Source organism: Pygoscelis adeliae, unplaced genomic scaffold (genome assembly GCF_000699105.1).
Source record: "Pygoscelis adeliae isolate BGI_AS28 unplaced genomic scaffold, ASM69910v1 Scaffold245, whole genome shotgun sequence".
Lineage (NCBI taxonomy): Eukaryota > Metazoa > Chordata > Aves > Sphenisciformes > Spheniscidae > Pygoscelis > Pygoscelis adeliae.
This window is the reverse complement of record NW_008824766.1, coordinates 474,279-489,663: the sequence shown is the minus strand read 5'-3', so window position 1 is coordinate 489,663 and position 15,385 is coordinate 474,279. Positions and strand designations below refer to the sequence as shown.

The 15,385-nt window shown below is 38.5% G+C and overlaps 1 protein-coding gene across 1 annotated transcript in view; it reads left to right on the top strand.

Moving 5' to 3' along the window:
- The window catches only part of ARMC9 (armadillo repeat containing 9), a 70,571-nt gene that overhangs the window by 35,610 nt on the left and 19,576 nt on the right, over positions 1-15,385 (top strand). Inside the window, exons 11-18 of the mRNA XM_009323592.1 lie at positions 129-221; positions 1,495-1,585; positions 2,489-2,612; positions 4,544-4,683; positions 5,477-5,553; positions 7,565-7,639; positions 8,745-8,835; positions 10,749-10,804. Coding sequence (XP_009321867.1) covers positions 129-221; positions 1,495-1,585; positions 2,489-2,612; positions 4,544-4,683; positions 5,477-5,553; positions 7,565-7,639; positions 8,745-8,835; positions 10,749-10,804 — 747 coding nt within the window. The remainder of the gene's footprint in view (positions 1-128; positions 222-1,494; positions 1,586-2,488; positions 2,613-4,543; positions 4,684-5,476; positions 5,554-7,564; positions 7,640-8,744; positions 8,836-10,748; positions 10,805-15,385) is intronic.

Genomic DNA, 15,385 nt, shown 5'->3' with positions numbered 1-15,385 from the left:
ATCCTTCTCCCTATGAGAAGAGATTTCTCAACTATGGGGTATCAGCATCTTTAAGATCTTCAGTGGTCATGAATTCACATTACCATTTATTTATTTGACTGGTTTGTTTATGTTGTTATTTATTTTAGCGCTTGACAACGTCATATCCTGGAGAACAGAGAGACACTGTCCTGCAAGCCTACATCAGTAATGACCTCCTAGACTGCCACAGCAACTGTCAGGTCAGCTGGAAAGGGTTTTCCTCCAACTTGTATGTGATATTGCTCATTTATTTCTATAAAGTGCTGTTCAGAACAATTTATCACTCTCTGGAAGGGGAAAAAAAAATGTAGGAGTGCCAAAATCATGTGATACATTTCACTTCTACATCCCAGTCTTCAAATGCGATGGGCAAAGCTTTGCATTACAAGAACTCTCAGTGTAGATAGAGTTCTTGTAGACAAGTGGAAGTTTGTCACCTCTCCTGGTGCTTGATGTCCGTGAGTTGAGCAGAAGCCTACTGAGCCCCTTACTTAGGAGTTAGCTCTTGCTTATCAGATGCTATGTCTCTTTTTGAGTGATTATGTATTGTTAGATAATACTTTCAATTCATTTCACTGATGTAGGAGAAGAACTGAATTAGGACTTCAGCCTCAATACCTCTGTGGAATATCTGATTATGCACTTGTAATAACACGTTCAACAGTATTTCTGTGAATTTGGAATGAATTGTTACCTTTCTTTAGAAAGGGGAATTGCTGGTATTTTGATTTTGAAAGGTTGCTTCAGTCACGGATAATCCAATACTGTCGTTAACAAAAGTGCAACTTTTTTCATTTGTAATAGTGAATTTTGTGCATAGTTGAGTTCCCCAGTTGGTTGAAGCAGTGGGCCTACTTGTTCGTTGTGGCTCCCATTGTCATTGCAACAGTAACTTCACTAGAAAAGTTAAAGGATTATAAAATCAATGATCTGTTTTTCTCCCTGTAAATTTCTGTAAGAGGAAAGTTATGTCTAGGTAATGCTTGAAGTAAAACAGATTAAAAATAGTTTGCAATATGGTGTTCTTGGTAAGTTACTGAGCTGCTTTCCCACACTCTTAGTTGTCAAACAAAAACATTCTTATTCAGATAACGTCACTGCATTTAAGTTCATCAACAAAATTAACAGATTTTTTTTGTCACTGACTAAATATTAATTTTAGATACCAGTTTTAACTGTGTTGGTTTATTATAATTCTCACCCTACACCATGGAGCTTGATGGTGTTTTAACAGACTGAGCCGAGGAGCTCAAATTTGCTTATTTGTTCATTTTTCCATCTCTACCTCAGCCCCCTGCCAATAAAAAAAGGAACTGGGAAATTGTAAATCATATTGACATTATTTAAGGTATCGATACGCATTCAAAGTTTGTTTGCTGTGAAAGTTTAATGAAGCTTTTAAAATGTTATAGAAGACTAACTTTGTTATTTCCTGCTTTGGTGAGTTTTATTAATGTTTGCTTTCTTTTTCAGAGAAGTGTCCTCAAATTATTACATTCTAAGAGTGAGGTAGTCAGACAGTATATGGCAAGGCTCATCAATGCTTTTGCTTCACTGGCAGAAGGTAAGAGATTTGCCGGGGAAAAAAAAAAGGCAGCATTTTCATATAAGACTGGCTTATAGGCACTTCACAAGTGTGTGTCACTGCATGTGGAAATTTAGAGCCTTATTTGCACCCTTTTTCTAGGGATTCACTGTCTTTTGTTACAGGCATTCAAAACAGTTTTTCAGTATCCGGGAAGTTTTCATTTTGACACTGTATATTCAACATTTCTGACTTCTTTTGATGATTTGTGGTCTATGTGGGAACTTACCCAGGTGCTGCCTTTAATATAGTCTTCAGTCTCTTCATGAGGGTTAGGAAAAAAAAAAGAAAAAAAGAAGAAAAATCCCCAATAATTAAAGGTCCTGTAGGCAGACCTGCTCCTAGGCTGTGCCACAGTAGTTAGTGCAGCTGCTCTTGCATCTTCCTGGTCCTCACCTGAATAAGTCTTGGTGCATCACTGCTGTTTGGTTGCATATATATGCAGCTTTGTATCTCTGCCTGTCCCAAATTAGCCCTTGGTTTGGTGCTACTTAAGGAGCTAACTATTGCTAGGAACTGAAATCCCATTTAAAGGCAATAGCAGTAGGGCACCTAACTTTCCTGAGCTCTTTGACATCTCTGTTCTTTTCCTAGAGTATACAAAACTGTGATAGATCAGAAACCATGTACTGAAAGAGGAATAGTGGATTCTGTGTGGTACTAACTTGGCAAGTGGGGGCCTCTGTTGCCCCAAGTGGCTGGATTGAATGCAACTGGTCTGCTAGACAACTCATTTGTGCAGGTTTGCTTGGGTCTTGGCACAAGATTGTGGCTTGTCAAGAAGAAACTGGGGTCAATCCTGCTTACTTTTCCAAGGAGAGGGAGCTTTTCTGTCATAAGCTGCTATCTCAGCATCTGTTCTTTCATCACTTTTTGCACCAGGTCGTGTCTACCTTTCTCAGAACCCAATGTTGCTGCGAATGCTGGAGGAGAGACTGAAAGCTGAAGACAAGGATTCCCTTACATGGGAGAATGTTCTGGGGGCTCTGCAGAAATTCAGCCTCAGGTGATGAAAGCACAGCACGTAGTGGTGACAGCAGGAGAGGAAATGCAGGCTAGTTAGGCTCTGTTCAGGGAGGAAAGAAGAGTACTTGATTTTCCCATAACAGTCATCAGAACCTCTGATGACTGATGAAAGCAGTGTCATTTATTATGGAGGAGAACTCAGTTTTGCTGGCTGAATTAACCTGACTTCCTACCAGCCGTCAAGACTCAAGTAAATGTACATCTGCCATAGCCTTGTGTGCTTTATATGTATTCCTTAATTGAACAAAGTGAAAATCTTCATGTAGAAAGTTCTGAAGATCCTACGTAGAAAAAAAGAGTTGCATTACATTCCAAAGCATAAGGTTTTCATTATCCTTTCTGCAAACATTTTTCAGGGATTCCATCCTCATCCTGTTGATCCTCTTTCCTGGAGCTGTCTATGCATGGGCTGTCTTGTTTCTTACTTTTGCATTAGCAGTCTGACTCAAATGCCCACCACAAAAGAAATATCATGCAGAAGCAGTAAAGGGCATGATGTTGCTCCCATTTATCAAATAAATATGATCTAGGAACTCTGTTTTCACAGTACTCAGGAGGAATATTCAGCCCTGAATAGTTAACTAAATGTAAGGAGGTAGATGGATGTGTTTAGCTCTTTTTATTTTCATTCATGTTTCTTCTAAATTAAGACTGCAAGTGTTGGGGTTTTTTTTTATTTGTTTGTTTGGGCTTGTTGAAGAATGAGGGCTGCTTTTGGATTTGTCTCATGTAGAACTTGTCTGGGTGAAGCACATGTAAATGTGCTATGGGTAAAACTCCGGACTGCTTCCTGACATGTTACCTTAGACATATTTGAGATGAAAGAGAATAAATCTTCATACCCTACTGCTTGAAATCCTAAACCAATCTTAGAGAAAATGATTTTTCTATTAAAGCAGTTGTTGATAGTACAAGTTAGTTTGAATTTTGGGGCCTAGGCACTAAGCTACTGAAAATTTGAAAGTTTTTTACTTTCTAAAAAATAACAGTTAATCTTATAGAAGGTCAATTCCAGATACTTGACATGAGGGACTCTTTTTTAATGTGTGGTCAGACGCTCCCTTGTTTTGCTCAGTCCATGCCATAGACCTACTGCAAGATCCAGGCCTGAGAAAGTGTATGAGCTTTCAGGAGTAATCCAAATCCCAAGTTCTAAGACCAGGAAAATACCTGCTTTGATCTTTGTAATTTAGACGTACTACCCATTGGAAATAATGTGATTAAAAATGGAGTTCTTCAGTAAGACCTTTCTATCAGTATATGCTTTTTTTTTTATTGTAAAGCAAGGAATTTCTGTTGTAGAAGATCACAGTTGACCACCTGGCACTTTATTCAGTATACTCTTCGAGGGCAGCTACAGGTTGAGTTAAAAGAATATGTGATTTAAGAATCTCTAGAGAAAAGAGCAAATAGATTTAGGCAAAAAATCTCATTTGTCAAATCAGCAGTACAAAAGTGGTATAGTGCTATGGCTACCTGTGGCAGAAGAAATAATTAATTTGTTTTATGGGTCTGTTGTGTGTAGCTGGCTTTTTTTACCAATTTTAAGACAATTGAAAATGCAGTTTTAGGTGGAGTTAGAAGCCTTAGAAAACAATAAAGAAACTTGACCTCAGCAGTTTGCAGGTTTAAAAAAACAAAACAAAACACAAGAAAACCCAACCCACCCAACAACGTTTTAGTCCTCTAACCTTATGGGAATCTGCATCTTCAATTTCTTCAGGCTTTGTTAATTCCTTAGTTTAATTGATTCTGCCAAAATGGGTAGTTTTGGGTTTTTTTTGTTGGCAGGCTAGTGTATAGCAGGTAGATGAAGTAGGGTTTTAATGTGCTTATATTAGCTATAAATGTATTTGAAAGCTATTTATGAAGTGGTCTGATTTTTGTGGGCTTTCTGTTTTTTAATCCTAGGCGTGCACTGCAGTCGGCAATGATCAAAGATGGGCTCATTTTCTGGCTGGTTGATGTTCTAACAGATACAGATTGCCTGTCTGATTACACACTGGAGTATTCTGTTGCCTTGCTCATGAATCTTTGTCTGCGGAGTGCAGGTGTCTTACATTTTGAATTACAACCTTATTCCAAGAAGTGGATAGGGAAGATTGTGAATCCTTTTTTCTGATATACTTGGATTCTTTCAAATTACTATAATTAGTAGCAGGGACTCACATAACCAGAGATATTTGAGTGTTATAACCAATGCTTTTGAGCAGATCTCTTTCCCAAGAATCCCAAAGTATGGAGGTTAGCCTGACCAAAATCTAAAGAATTAAGAAAACAGTTAATGGAACCCTCTAAGATTTGATTCTTTTTTCGTATCTGTATGTGAGGACTGCCATTCCTACGTTCTAGGCCCACTTTTCAAAGGACACTTTTTACTTGTGTAAGAAATTTGTTTGTATAAAAGAAAGTCAGAACTGAGTTGATCAGTAATGGCAACGAGCTTAACCTTCACCTTAAGGAGTGAAATACTTGCATGCTTCGCTTCTACAATGCAGAGATTCCCCCCAAGACAATAAGGTCCTGTCTATGTCCAAGAGACTTGAAGCTTAAAGTAAGTTTCTTTTTAAAAAGGGAAGTAAGGTAAGGGTGAAAAATCGACTGCTTGCCATAAGCAAAATAATGTTTTTGTTAAACTTTTTAAAATCCCTTTGTGTTGCATCCTGTCCAAGATTACAACTGTATAAATCCAGAGTAACTCCACTGATTTCAGCTCAGTTATGGCAGGGACAAGAAACAGTATTGCTCTGTGTAAATTATATTCAGTGCTGATTTTAAGAAGTAAGCAGCTTGCTCTGATCTGTTACATTTTTTCAAGCATATTTATGTTTTTTCCCTTTGCAGGGAAGAAAATGTGTGCAAGGATTGCAAACCATGTGCTCAAAGTTCTCTCTGATCTTCTTGGCCACGAGAATCATGAGGTATTTGCACAGCAAACTTTGGGTTAAGGAAAAGGTGGAAAGAAAAATTAAAGATAAAAAAAGCAGGAAAGGAAGAAATGGAAAAAAGTAAATTTGTTTTGTTTCTCTTGTTAGACCCTCATGTAATTAAGTTGTGTGAAACTTTCCTAAAATTCACAATTATGCAATTTTTTTTTTGTTGGGCACTGGTCTTTCTAGACATAATTATGTCTTCCTTTAACAAATGTTGGCAGCTAAGAATGAAAGTCTCTTTTAGATGCATAGTTATCATGCAGTCCATGTGCCTTCTTGATTGCAGTTTCTGATGCTGTTTAAATGTCATCTCACACCAAATCATCTCAAGCTTAACTAGTTCATTAGATGAGCAATGTGTGGTGCAAGCCATTATGCAAAACATCAGGTGCAAAGAAGCAAATTTGCTAGTAGTTTTAAGGAATATTACAAGAAAGCATGTGACATTCAAGCCCTAATATGTTTTTATCTACCACCTAATTTAACCTGCCACTTAACCCTTTTGTGGTTCAAGTTTCTTTTCTGTCTCCAGACACGCTTGCATCTTAGATGCTAAATTAAACTACCTCAGAGGAAAATGCTAAAAATTGTTAGTTATTCCTACCTAATGCTTTTCAACACATCACTGATACCTGCTGTCTGCTATATAAAGCATTGCTTCAACTGTCTCTGCAGAGGGTCACTTCTTTAACCATGGAGTAAAATTCAAGGCAGGAGAAAATATGAGCAAATATCGTATGAAGTTGAAATCATAGGGAGGCAGAATTTTTATCAGGGTATTCTAGATTGATTCCTTGATGATTTTGCAAGGTGCAATGAAATATAAACTCTAGTGTCTCATGTTTATATACACTGATTGTATCATCTTTTTTTTATCACTTAAACTGAAAATAGAGAATAAATTTGAATGAAGTGTTACCCTGCGTTTTATGAATTCATTAGAAGATGTAGATCAGTTCTTTACTAGCACTGTTTTAAGATGAAACTTGCCATACCTTTATTGTACTGTAGCTTTGTTTTTATGAATGATGAGAGTTAATACAATACATACTAATACAAAATAACATCCCAGTCCCTAGACTGAAGTATTTAGAAAATGCTATCATACTGTTGAAGTCTGTGCCTTAGAATGGCCTTGAAATTTCTCTCAGAGGGTGCATTCTTAGAACCTAGTTTGCACCAGCGCAGCTGATAGAAGTTTTGTTATCAAAGACGAGGGTAGAAGGCAATGCTCTTGGGTGCCAGGAGGGCTTTCTGAGAAGCTGTGGAATCCTTGTGTAAATCCCAGTCCCTTATCTTTCCTTGCTTCCCCTGCTCCCAGCCTAGCTTGTTGTTCATTTTTCCAAGGGTATAGACAGAGGATGACTGGAAATCTTAGTGCTCCAACAGTAACTGGCCAATACAAAGGGTCACATAAGTGCTGATAAAACTAGTTTGACAGATCTGGTGGCTTTCACTAACCATAATACAGAGCTTTCATGCTAGCTGTTTTTTCGCCTCTGCTGAGGGACAGTAACAGGCAACAGAGTGAGAGGATGTTTGAAGCTGCTACAGCTTAGGCCATCCGGACTAAGGCTACAGTGCTTGAAGCCTGTCTTGAGCTCATGCTGACACAGTCTTGTCCCTGTTCTTTGTCCTATTTTTCATACTGCCACTAGTGTTTGTCAGAAACTAACCTTCTTTGTTGTTTGGTTGTTTGGTTGGTTGGTTGGGGTTTTTTTTGTTTTCTTAGGGCTAGGTCAATTTGCAAGAATACATTTTCAGAAGGGGTGGGGAGGAAATGTGCATGCAGCAGTACTGATTTAGATCAACCATATCACAGTATATTTGCATTCTAAAAGTTCACTGCTTCCCAAGTGGGAATTTTTACAAGTGCAGGCTAGCCTGATTAAACTCTCTGAACATAGTTGTTCTGCACCTTCAGTCTTAAATTCTGCTTATAGTCAACTTGGTGAATGTAAGAGTTTTTCTTAGTGGTATGACTATTTCTTCCTCTTAGATACAACCATATGTGAATGGAACGCTGTATAGCATTCTTGCCATCCCTTCTGTCCGAGAAGAAGCCAGAGCAATGGTAAGAAGTGCTGCTTTGCATGGCACAAAGATCAACGCATATGCCAAAGATGGCATGCACACAGGTACCTGTTGAGCGATGTGCAGCAGGGTTGTGAGGTAGGAGCCATGGCATTTGAGAAGGGAAGCCACAAGAGGCCCTTCATCTTTGATATTCAGGCAGGTATCAATGTATGTCTCAAACACTTTTGCCACATTTGCTGGTCTTTTCCCAGAAGTGGAGCCCCAGCAGTGTGAAGGATTCTATCTAAATTATAAATTAAAGGTGTTAGTTTAGAATAGTGTTGTCCATCTAGCATTTCGTAGACTGGATGTGGCCCAGGAGATGCTTTCAGCTGCCTTGCTACTTCTTCCCCTTATTTAACTCATTCTGCACCAGTGAATAGCCAGTAAGAGGATGAGTTCCTCTTGCTGCTTTTGTTTCTGCCTGGTATAGACATGGTTAGCTGGGGAAGGCAGCAGGAGGAAGGTTTTAGCAGAACTAGGAATTGATCTCCTGTGAAAGTTAGTCTAATGGTTGGTAATGAATGTGTTTTGACTTCTGGATTTGAGGAAGCCGTTCCTGGGATAGCAGTGTATCTTTATATCTTGAGGATTAACCTAGAGAGTTATGCAAACATAATTGTTGTCAGATGTTTTACCTCACAAAGCACAGAGGATTGGAAGTCGTCTTAAATGATTGAAGACACAACATCAAGCCTATAAGGGGCCACAAAGAGAGAAACTGGGTTTAAGAGAAGGTCAAAGTCGGTCCTGCTTTTTGCTTTCCTTCTCTGAACCTTATACTGTTATATATGTAAATGCAAATTTGCCCTTTTCTGTTGACTACTGTGTACTGAGTTCAGAAAGCAGAAGCAGCAGATCTATTGTAAAAATTTGCTGTTAGTCATGGATACTTCTGTATATAAACCTAGAAGCAATCTAGACAGCATATTTCTTTTGTCTTCGGGAAGCATATAGACAAAATGGAGAGCTTAGAGCTGGGCACGGTGGTTTGTTTTACACTACCTGTGTTTTTCCTGACAAAACAATGACATTTTAGCTAAAAAAACTGTCACTGTGGTCACATGAAATACTAATCTAGCCATGTTTTCCACTGCATCCAGGGAATGGAAGAAATTCTGCGCTGCTTTATCAAGGAAGGAAATGCAGAGATGATCCGACAGATTGAATTTATTATCAAGCAGCTCAATTCAGGTCAGAAGAACAGATGCAGCTATCTGAGCTGTAAATCTTTCACAAAAGCCATAAGAAAGCTCATGTTTTTACTTGGCGTTGAAACTCTCAAAGAATAACAATAGTGTGATGGTCTGAGAGAGGGTGAATAGTGAATGTCAGGATTTGAATGTCAGATGTATTTTAAAATTTGCTTTTGTTTTACAATTATAAAGAAGAAATAAAAGGCTGAGTAGGTCTCAATTCCAAAGTTTTGGAACTGTAGATAGAATGACCTTGACTGTTTTCTTTCATGCTAGTGACCTCACAGTAATGAGAGACTGCTGTCAGCAGCAAAAATAAATAGGTGATACAATTTGTAAAACAGGATTTAGGGACTAGGTCTGTCTCTGCTCACCTCTTGCTCTATGGAGGAGTGTAGCTTTGTTAATCTGAAATGGCTTATCCTGAACAGGGGGCAGAGACCATCCTTTTTGGAGAGTATATTCATGGGTCCTAGGAGTTGTAGATGCTGTGTTAATACAGACAAGTATGAGGAGGTGGAATATTTATGGTATTTTCTGTTCGCTGTGGCTGAAAGGAAGGCTGAAGGAAGAGAAAGCAAACAATGAAAAGGAGGTGAATTCTGATGAAACCTTTCTGTACAGTAAAAATAGAACAAGTTTGACTGCTTTCTTTGGCTTTTGGAAAGAGCAGAAGACAGCATGTCTTATGCTTGTTGTCATGGTTTAACCCCAGCTGGCAAATAAGCCCCACACAGCTGCTCGCTCACTCCCCCCTGGTGGGATGGGGGAGAGGATCGGAAAAGTAAAAATGAGAAAACTCGTGGGTTGAGATAAAGACAGTTTAATAGGTAAAGCAAAAGCCACGCACACAAGCAAAGCAAAACAAGGAATTCATTCACTCCTTCCCATGGGCAGGCAGGCGTTCAGCCATCTCCAGGAAAGCAGGGCTCCATCACGTGTAACAGTTACTTGGAAAGACAAACGCCATCACTCCGAACGTCCCCCCCTTCCTCCTTCTTCCCCCAGCTTTATATGCTGAGCATGATGTCATATGGTGTGGAATATCCCTGTGGTCAGTTGGGGTCAGCTGTCCCGGCTGTGTCCCCTCCCAACTTCTTGTGCACCCCCAGCCTGCTCGCTGGTGGGGTGGGGCAAGAGGCAGAACAGGCCTTGACCCTGTGTAAGCACTGCTCAGCAGTAACAAAAACATCCCTGTGTTATCAACACTGTTTCCAGCACAAATCCAAAACAGAGCCCCATACTAGCTACTATGAAGAAAATTAACTATACCCCAGCCAAAACCAGCACACTTGTAAAAGAACAAATAAAGTGTTTAAGCACTATATTGCCACTATGCAATATTTGTTCATCAAGGTTATAAAATCGCTCCTCTTCTACCTGTGAATGGTATTTTTAAAAGGTTTTGTCTGATTGGTGAGTAAAAGTTGAGCATACAGATTTCCAGTATAAGCCTGGCTGCTTTTTTCTAAGGAAATGAATTTGTCCAAAAGTTACAATAAGTATTCTGTGTGCGTACTATCTTTTTATGTATAAAAGCTGTATAATATTGAAGTGTTTGTAGGGAGAAGTAGAGTCTTTTATTAAAAATTAATCGAAAAGGAGACAAACTTGCAAGTGCACACACTTTCATTCAAGTCTTGTCAGTAAATACACTGAGATATCATAGTGGGATTTATGAGAAAAGAACTGTTCCAGAATGTTTCTGTTTCTGCCGTTGTCCCAAATATTAATTGATTTCAGTGATTTCTAGAATGCTTTATAGGAGCAAATAATTCCAATAGTTGTCCTAAAAAGAATGGGATGTCTATATGAGAAGCAAGCTAAATCTTAAAAGAGAAGCAATAACTAGAGATTCTGTTAAGTTGCACAGGTACTCTTACACCATTTCATTTTGCTTCTTTCTAGAAGAGCCATTAAATGATAGTATTGTGTCTGACGATGAAGAGGAAGAGGAAGATGAGGAAGTAAGTTTAAATGCCTTCAGGCACCTTTTAGAAAAATCCTTAACCTTCTAGACAGAAAATATTTGTGTCAATAAGCCAGGCTTTGGGGTTTTGGGTGGTTTTTTTGGTTTTGGTTTGTGGTTTTTTTTAACTTTTATTCAATTACCAGGGTGTATTAACAAGAAAATTGGATCCACCACCTTTGTGATAAATAAAGGATTATAGCTTGAAATGTGTGAAGATATGAGGAGTTACTGTAGCAGTAGAAATCTTGCTTTCAAGCAGACCCATTTCAGCAGTTAAAAACAAAGGAAGCAAATGAACCAGTATATCACCAGAATAGTTTATAAACAGGTTGTTACTTTTTCTTAAGGTATCATGATCTGTTCAGGGTGTGACTACTTCTTTTGCTGCTTAGAAACTTTAAAATATATTTAATAAACTTTCTGTATGTAATCAAGGAAAACAGTAATTACAAATTAAGAAATAAGTTCCGTAAAAAGAGAAAAGGACAAAAAAAAAGAGAAAGTAAGCATGAGAAACTATGTCATAGTAAATATAAACTGGTTAGCTGTGTATGTCTAGCTCGGCTGATAAACACATTTTATACAGCATTTTTTAAGAAGCTGTCTGCACAGAATAATGGGATCCCAGGTGTAGACAACACAGCATATTTGATCATCTGAATTAACAAGCAAAGCAAGGTGTAAATGATGCAAGGGAAATAAATGTTAAACCCAGCCTTCACTGGTGATATTGCCATTGCTACATTGCCATAAGTGCACAGGGGGGTTTGAAAAGCTACTGTGTAGGCAGTTACATGGGAGTTTTATCTGAAAGAAGTCTACCACATAGCACTTTTCTTTTATTGAAAAGTCTTGCATGAGAAATTTAAAAGAACAGCTACAGTAGATGTCCTTGGAACAGTGTTTGAACACATTTAGATGGGTGTATATGTGCAAATAGGTTTATATCATGTATCTGCCGTGAAGAGGTCAGTGACACTGAGAGTGAGTGATCTCTGTAAAACGTTCTTGTATTAGGAATATTACTGGAGAACATATTTACTGAAAACCAAGTTTTTAGACAAAAAGTAGGTTTTTGTCCTGAACCAACAAAGAGTAAGACACATAAAACTTACCAAGTCAGTTGTGTCCACCTTCTACTAGTTTGTTGCACATTAACGCAAATGCTAGTGACAACCATGCTACAGTGTAAAACTTGCCGTGTTACTGCAGGGTGGCTGAGTGCATTCTCAAGTGCACATTGAGCCTTTTATGTTTTGAAAGCAGAGAAAAATGTAAGTATCCCACTTGTAAAATGTGTGGTGAGCTCTCAGCTGCCATGAAGTGCCGCACCTTGCAGGATCCAGCCTTTGCCTGGCAGTGTCCAGGGAAGTTTTGCACTGGTTGGATTATTTAGCTAGTTTCTGTGTTGTGGCACAATACGTGGTGAACATGTGAACAAATTACCCTTGTGACTTTGCCTAAGTTTAGAGCGATGTGGAAATACTAAGTTTAGAGCTACAAGGGAGTTTTATTTAACAGTCAGCTCTCCCTGTTTTGTTCTAAGGGGGTACAGTAAACTGTCTTTTTTCTAATAGGATTACTGTAATTGTTTCACCTTCTGCAGTCCTGAAGTGAGTTTTCAGTGATCTTTTCACTCCTCCCACCCAAAATCAATGCTTGATGTGCAAGATGGGCTTTCTGGGGATTAATCATTATAACTTCCCTTTGCTTAATACGCTGCTTAACACCCTTTAACTGATGTTCCAAGGCTTTGAGTGTCTTAGGTGTATCATGAGAATCCAAGGTGGTGGTATTTTTGCTTGAACTCTAGTGTTCTTTTTGGAAGGATATTGTGTTCTGTTGGGAAAGCACAGAGATAAGGAACTCCTTTATGAAAGGTGTGGCATTGAATTGCTTGATAGAGTTAAACACTTTCATTACTTTACTTGCTCTTGGGAGTGAAAGGAAGGAGAATTCTCCTGTTCAGTCATGCCCTCTAGACAAGCTGCTGCTGCTCACGATCCCAGCCAAGGCTCTAGGTCAAATAGTTTTGAAATGCATTTTTACCATTGAACCATCATGTGATTAAAATGGACTTCTGTCACTTCTTATTATTTGAGTCAAAAATAACAGTAGGCTTTTGAAACAGAGAAGTGTCTGATTCCAGTTTTTCATTAGCTTTGCCATTATATTAAAAAGAAAAAGTCTTATTAAGCCAATTTTAAAACTTGCTAGTGTAACATTAATTGTGGCACATTCTAGATCCTTATTGCTGCTGGGAACTATAATTCTGTTCTGCTGCAAGGAGGCCTGGTTTCTTAGTCCCTCAGTTTAGAAAATATAGTATAAAAACAGTATGGCAGCAAAATGCTACACAAAACACATAATGTTGTACCTTTGTTAAATAAGCAAAGATTTGTTGACTCACTGCCTCAATACTTGGAGCCCTTTTGTATTTTGGAAATGCTGTGAGTTATTGTTCTTTGATGGGGTTCTGTGATAACATCTGATGTTGTGATCTGGCAACAGAAAGTTTTGGAAAACTTTATCAGAAGTCTTGCCTTTACGTAACTTTTAAAAACTACTACAGACTGAATGTATTTCAGAATATGTCCATATATTGACAATTTAATGACATGCATTCAGACTGCTTACTGATATTATAATTTGTTGCTGATCTATTTAATATCAATATTTATACCTTCACAACTTAAGAAACAACAAAAAGACTCTCTTATGCAGACTTAGTTTGCAAGTTTTGCCCCAGCTTTTATTGTTTCCAAGAGCATGCGAAGGTTCCCCATGCTGTTACTATTACCTTTCATGGTTTTTTGCTTTTATCTGTGTTTAATTTAAAGTTGTTGAATTCTGTCTTGGCTTTGAGCAGATCTTGTGGTAATGACTACTTTCTCCTAAATGCTGCCACCAAGATGTGGTTTAGCCTGTTGGAGGGTAATTCTGTGATTTCTACGGGCATCATACACTCGGAAATTTAAGATTCCGTAATGTGTGACATTGGAGCATATAAATTGAATAAAAAAAGTCTGTGTATACTGTTATTCAGAAATAAATTGGCTTTCAGCTTTGTCTGCTGAGCTTTAACTTAACTAGTGTAGAGCTCAGGATGCACTGGCTTCTGGAATACATACCCACCTTCGTTACGGCCATCTGGGGTGTGTTGACACCCATAGTCACAGTGTATATTTTCTGGTGCTTAATATTCTCTCGACTGTTCTGTTAATAGTAACTTAGTTTATCTTCAGTATTTGATCTTTACATTTGCTTTTTATTTGACTTGGACCATCTTTAAAAGCTGCTTGTAAAAGTGAATATGTGATATCATAGCTCTAATTCAAAAGTTTAGTTACAAACTTGAGCTACATTAGATAACTGTACAGTGACAATTTATCAGACACCCTCTGATCCCACATCACTCAGCACCTGGCAATAAAATCAGTAAACTGCAGTGTGAAAATACACTTCAGCTAGAGAGTACATCAAAAGAAAGAGAGTTTAATCACAGACCTAATCGCAGGACTTCAAGCCATTACATTAAAAGACTTTGCTGCCAACGTCTGCTGCAGCTTGTGAGCAATGGTGAACAGGGCACCAATTGTGTTATTTCGGCAGTGGAATGATGGCATGTCTGTCAAAGCTGTTTTTCTGTACAAGGAGGCAGAGGAGGGACACGTTCAGGCTCAGTTACCTGTTACGTTAAATAACGTCAGGGAGCAAGGTTGGCAGGGAGAGGCACCTCCCAGAAACTGGCGTTCTCTGTCTGACAAAACGTGTCAACCAGAATACTGGAAGAGGTGTAACCTGGGGAAACCAAGGCGATCTGTGAGGAGAAGTTAAATGCATCATGCATGCAGAGAGCTGGATGAAAGGGCAGGGAGATGTTCTGACTGTAACATGTAACACTCTACCCAGGCACAGTGTAGGCAGTCTTCTATAAAGCAACCTTGAAGAAAACTGTTAGCTCTTGATGCTGCATTAACATACCATATAAAAAAAATTTCCACCAGACTATTTATAAAGCTCATCTTTGCAACTTTTTAGGTTTTTTTCAAAGTACAGTATATTGTGGAGTTTGGAGGGGAGGGGCGTTGTTTTGCTTGATACAGACGTTGTTGCCTAGTCTACAAGTGTTTATCTGTGGTTTTCCATTATCTGGGTTATTTTTCACATCTACCCAGCTTTCCAGGTAATTAGGAGCTGATTGTAACTTATCTTGCCTTGGAGATAAAGGCAGATTGAACATCTTCCTGAGGTCCTATACAGCCTTATCTTTTATGGCTGAGCATCTAGAGAATACATCCTTAGGAGGATGAAGAGGATTAACAATCTGGTATCTTCAAAGCACTGATAGAAGAACTAGGTTTTTTTACTAAATCCATGCATGAACAAATACATTTTGGAAAAAAATTACTCTAAACCTTAGAACACTATGTGGATTATTGGCAGTATTTCTGTAACTGCTTCAGTTGTTTACACACAGGCATCTAATGTCTCTTAAGATTAAGTACAGCATCAGAAGCACCTGCACAAGGCTGTCGGATATGACTTGGGACCTGTGGGAGGCTTGTGCCCTTTC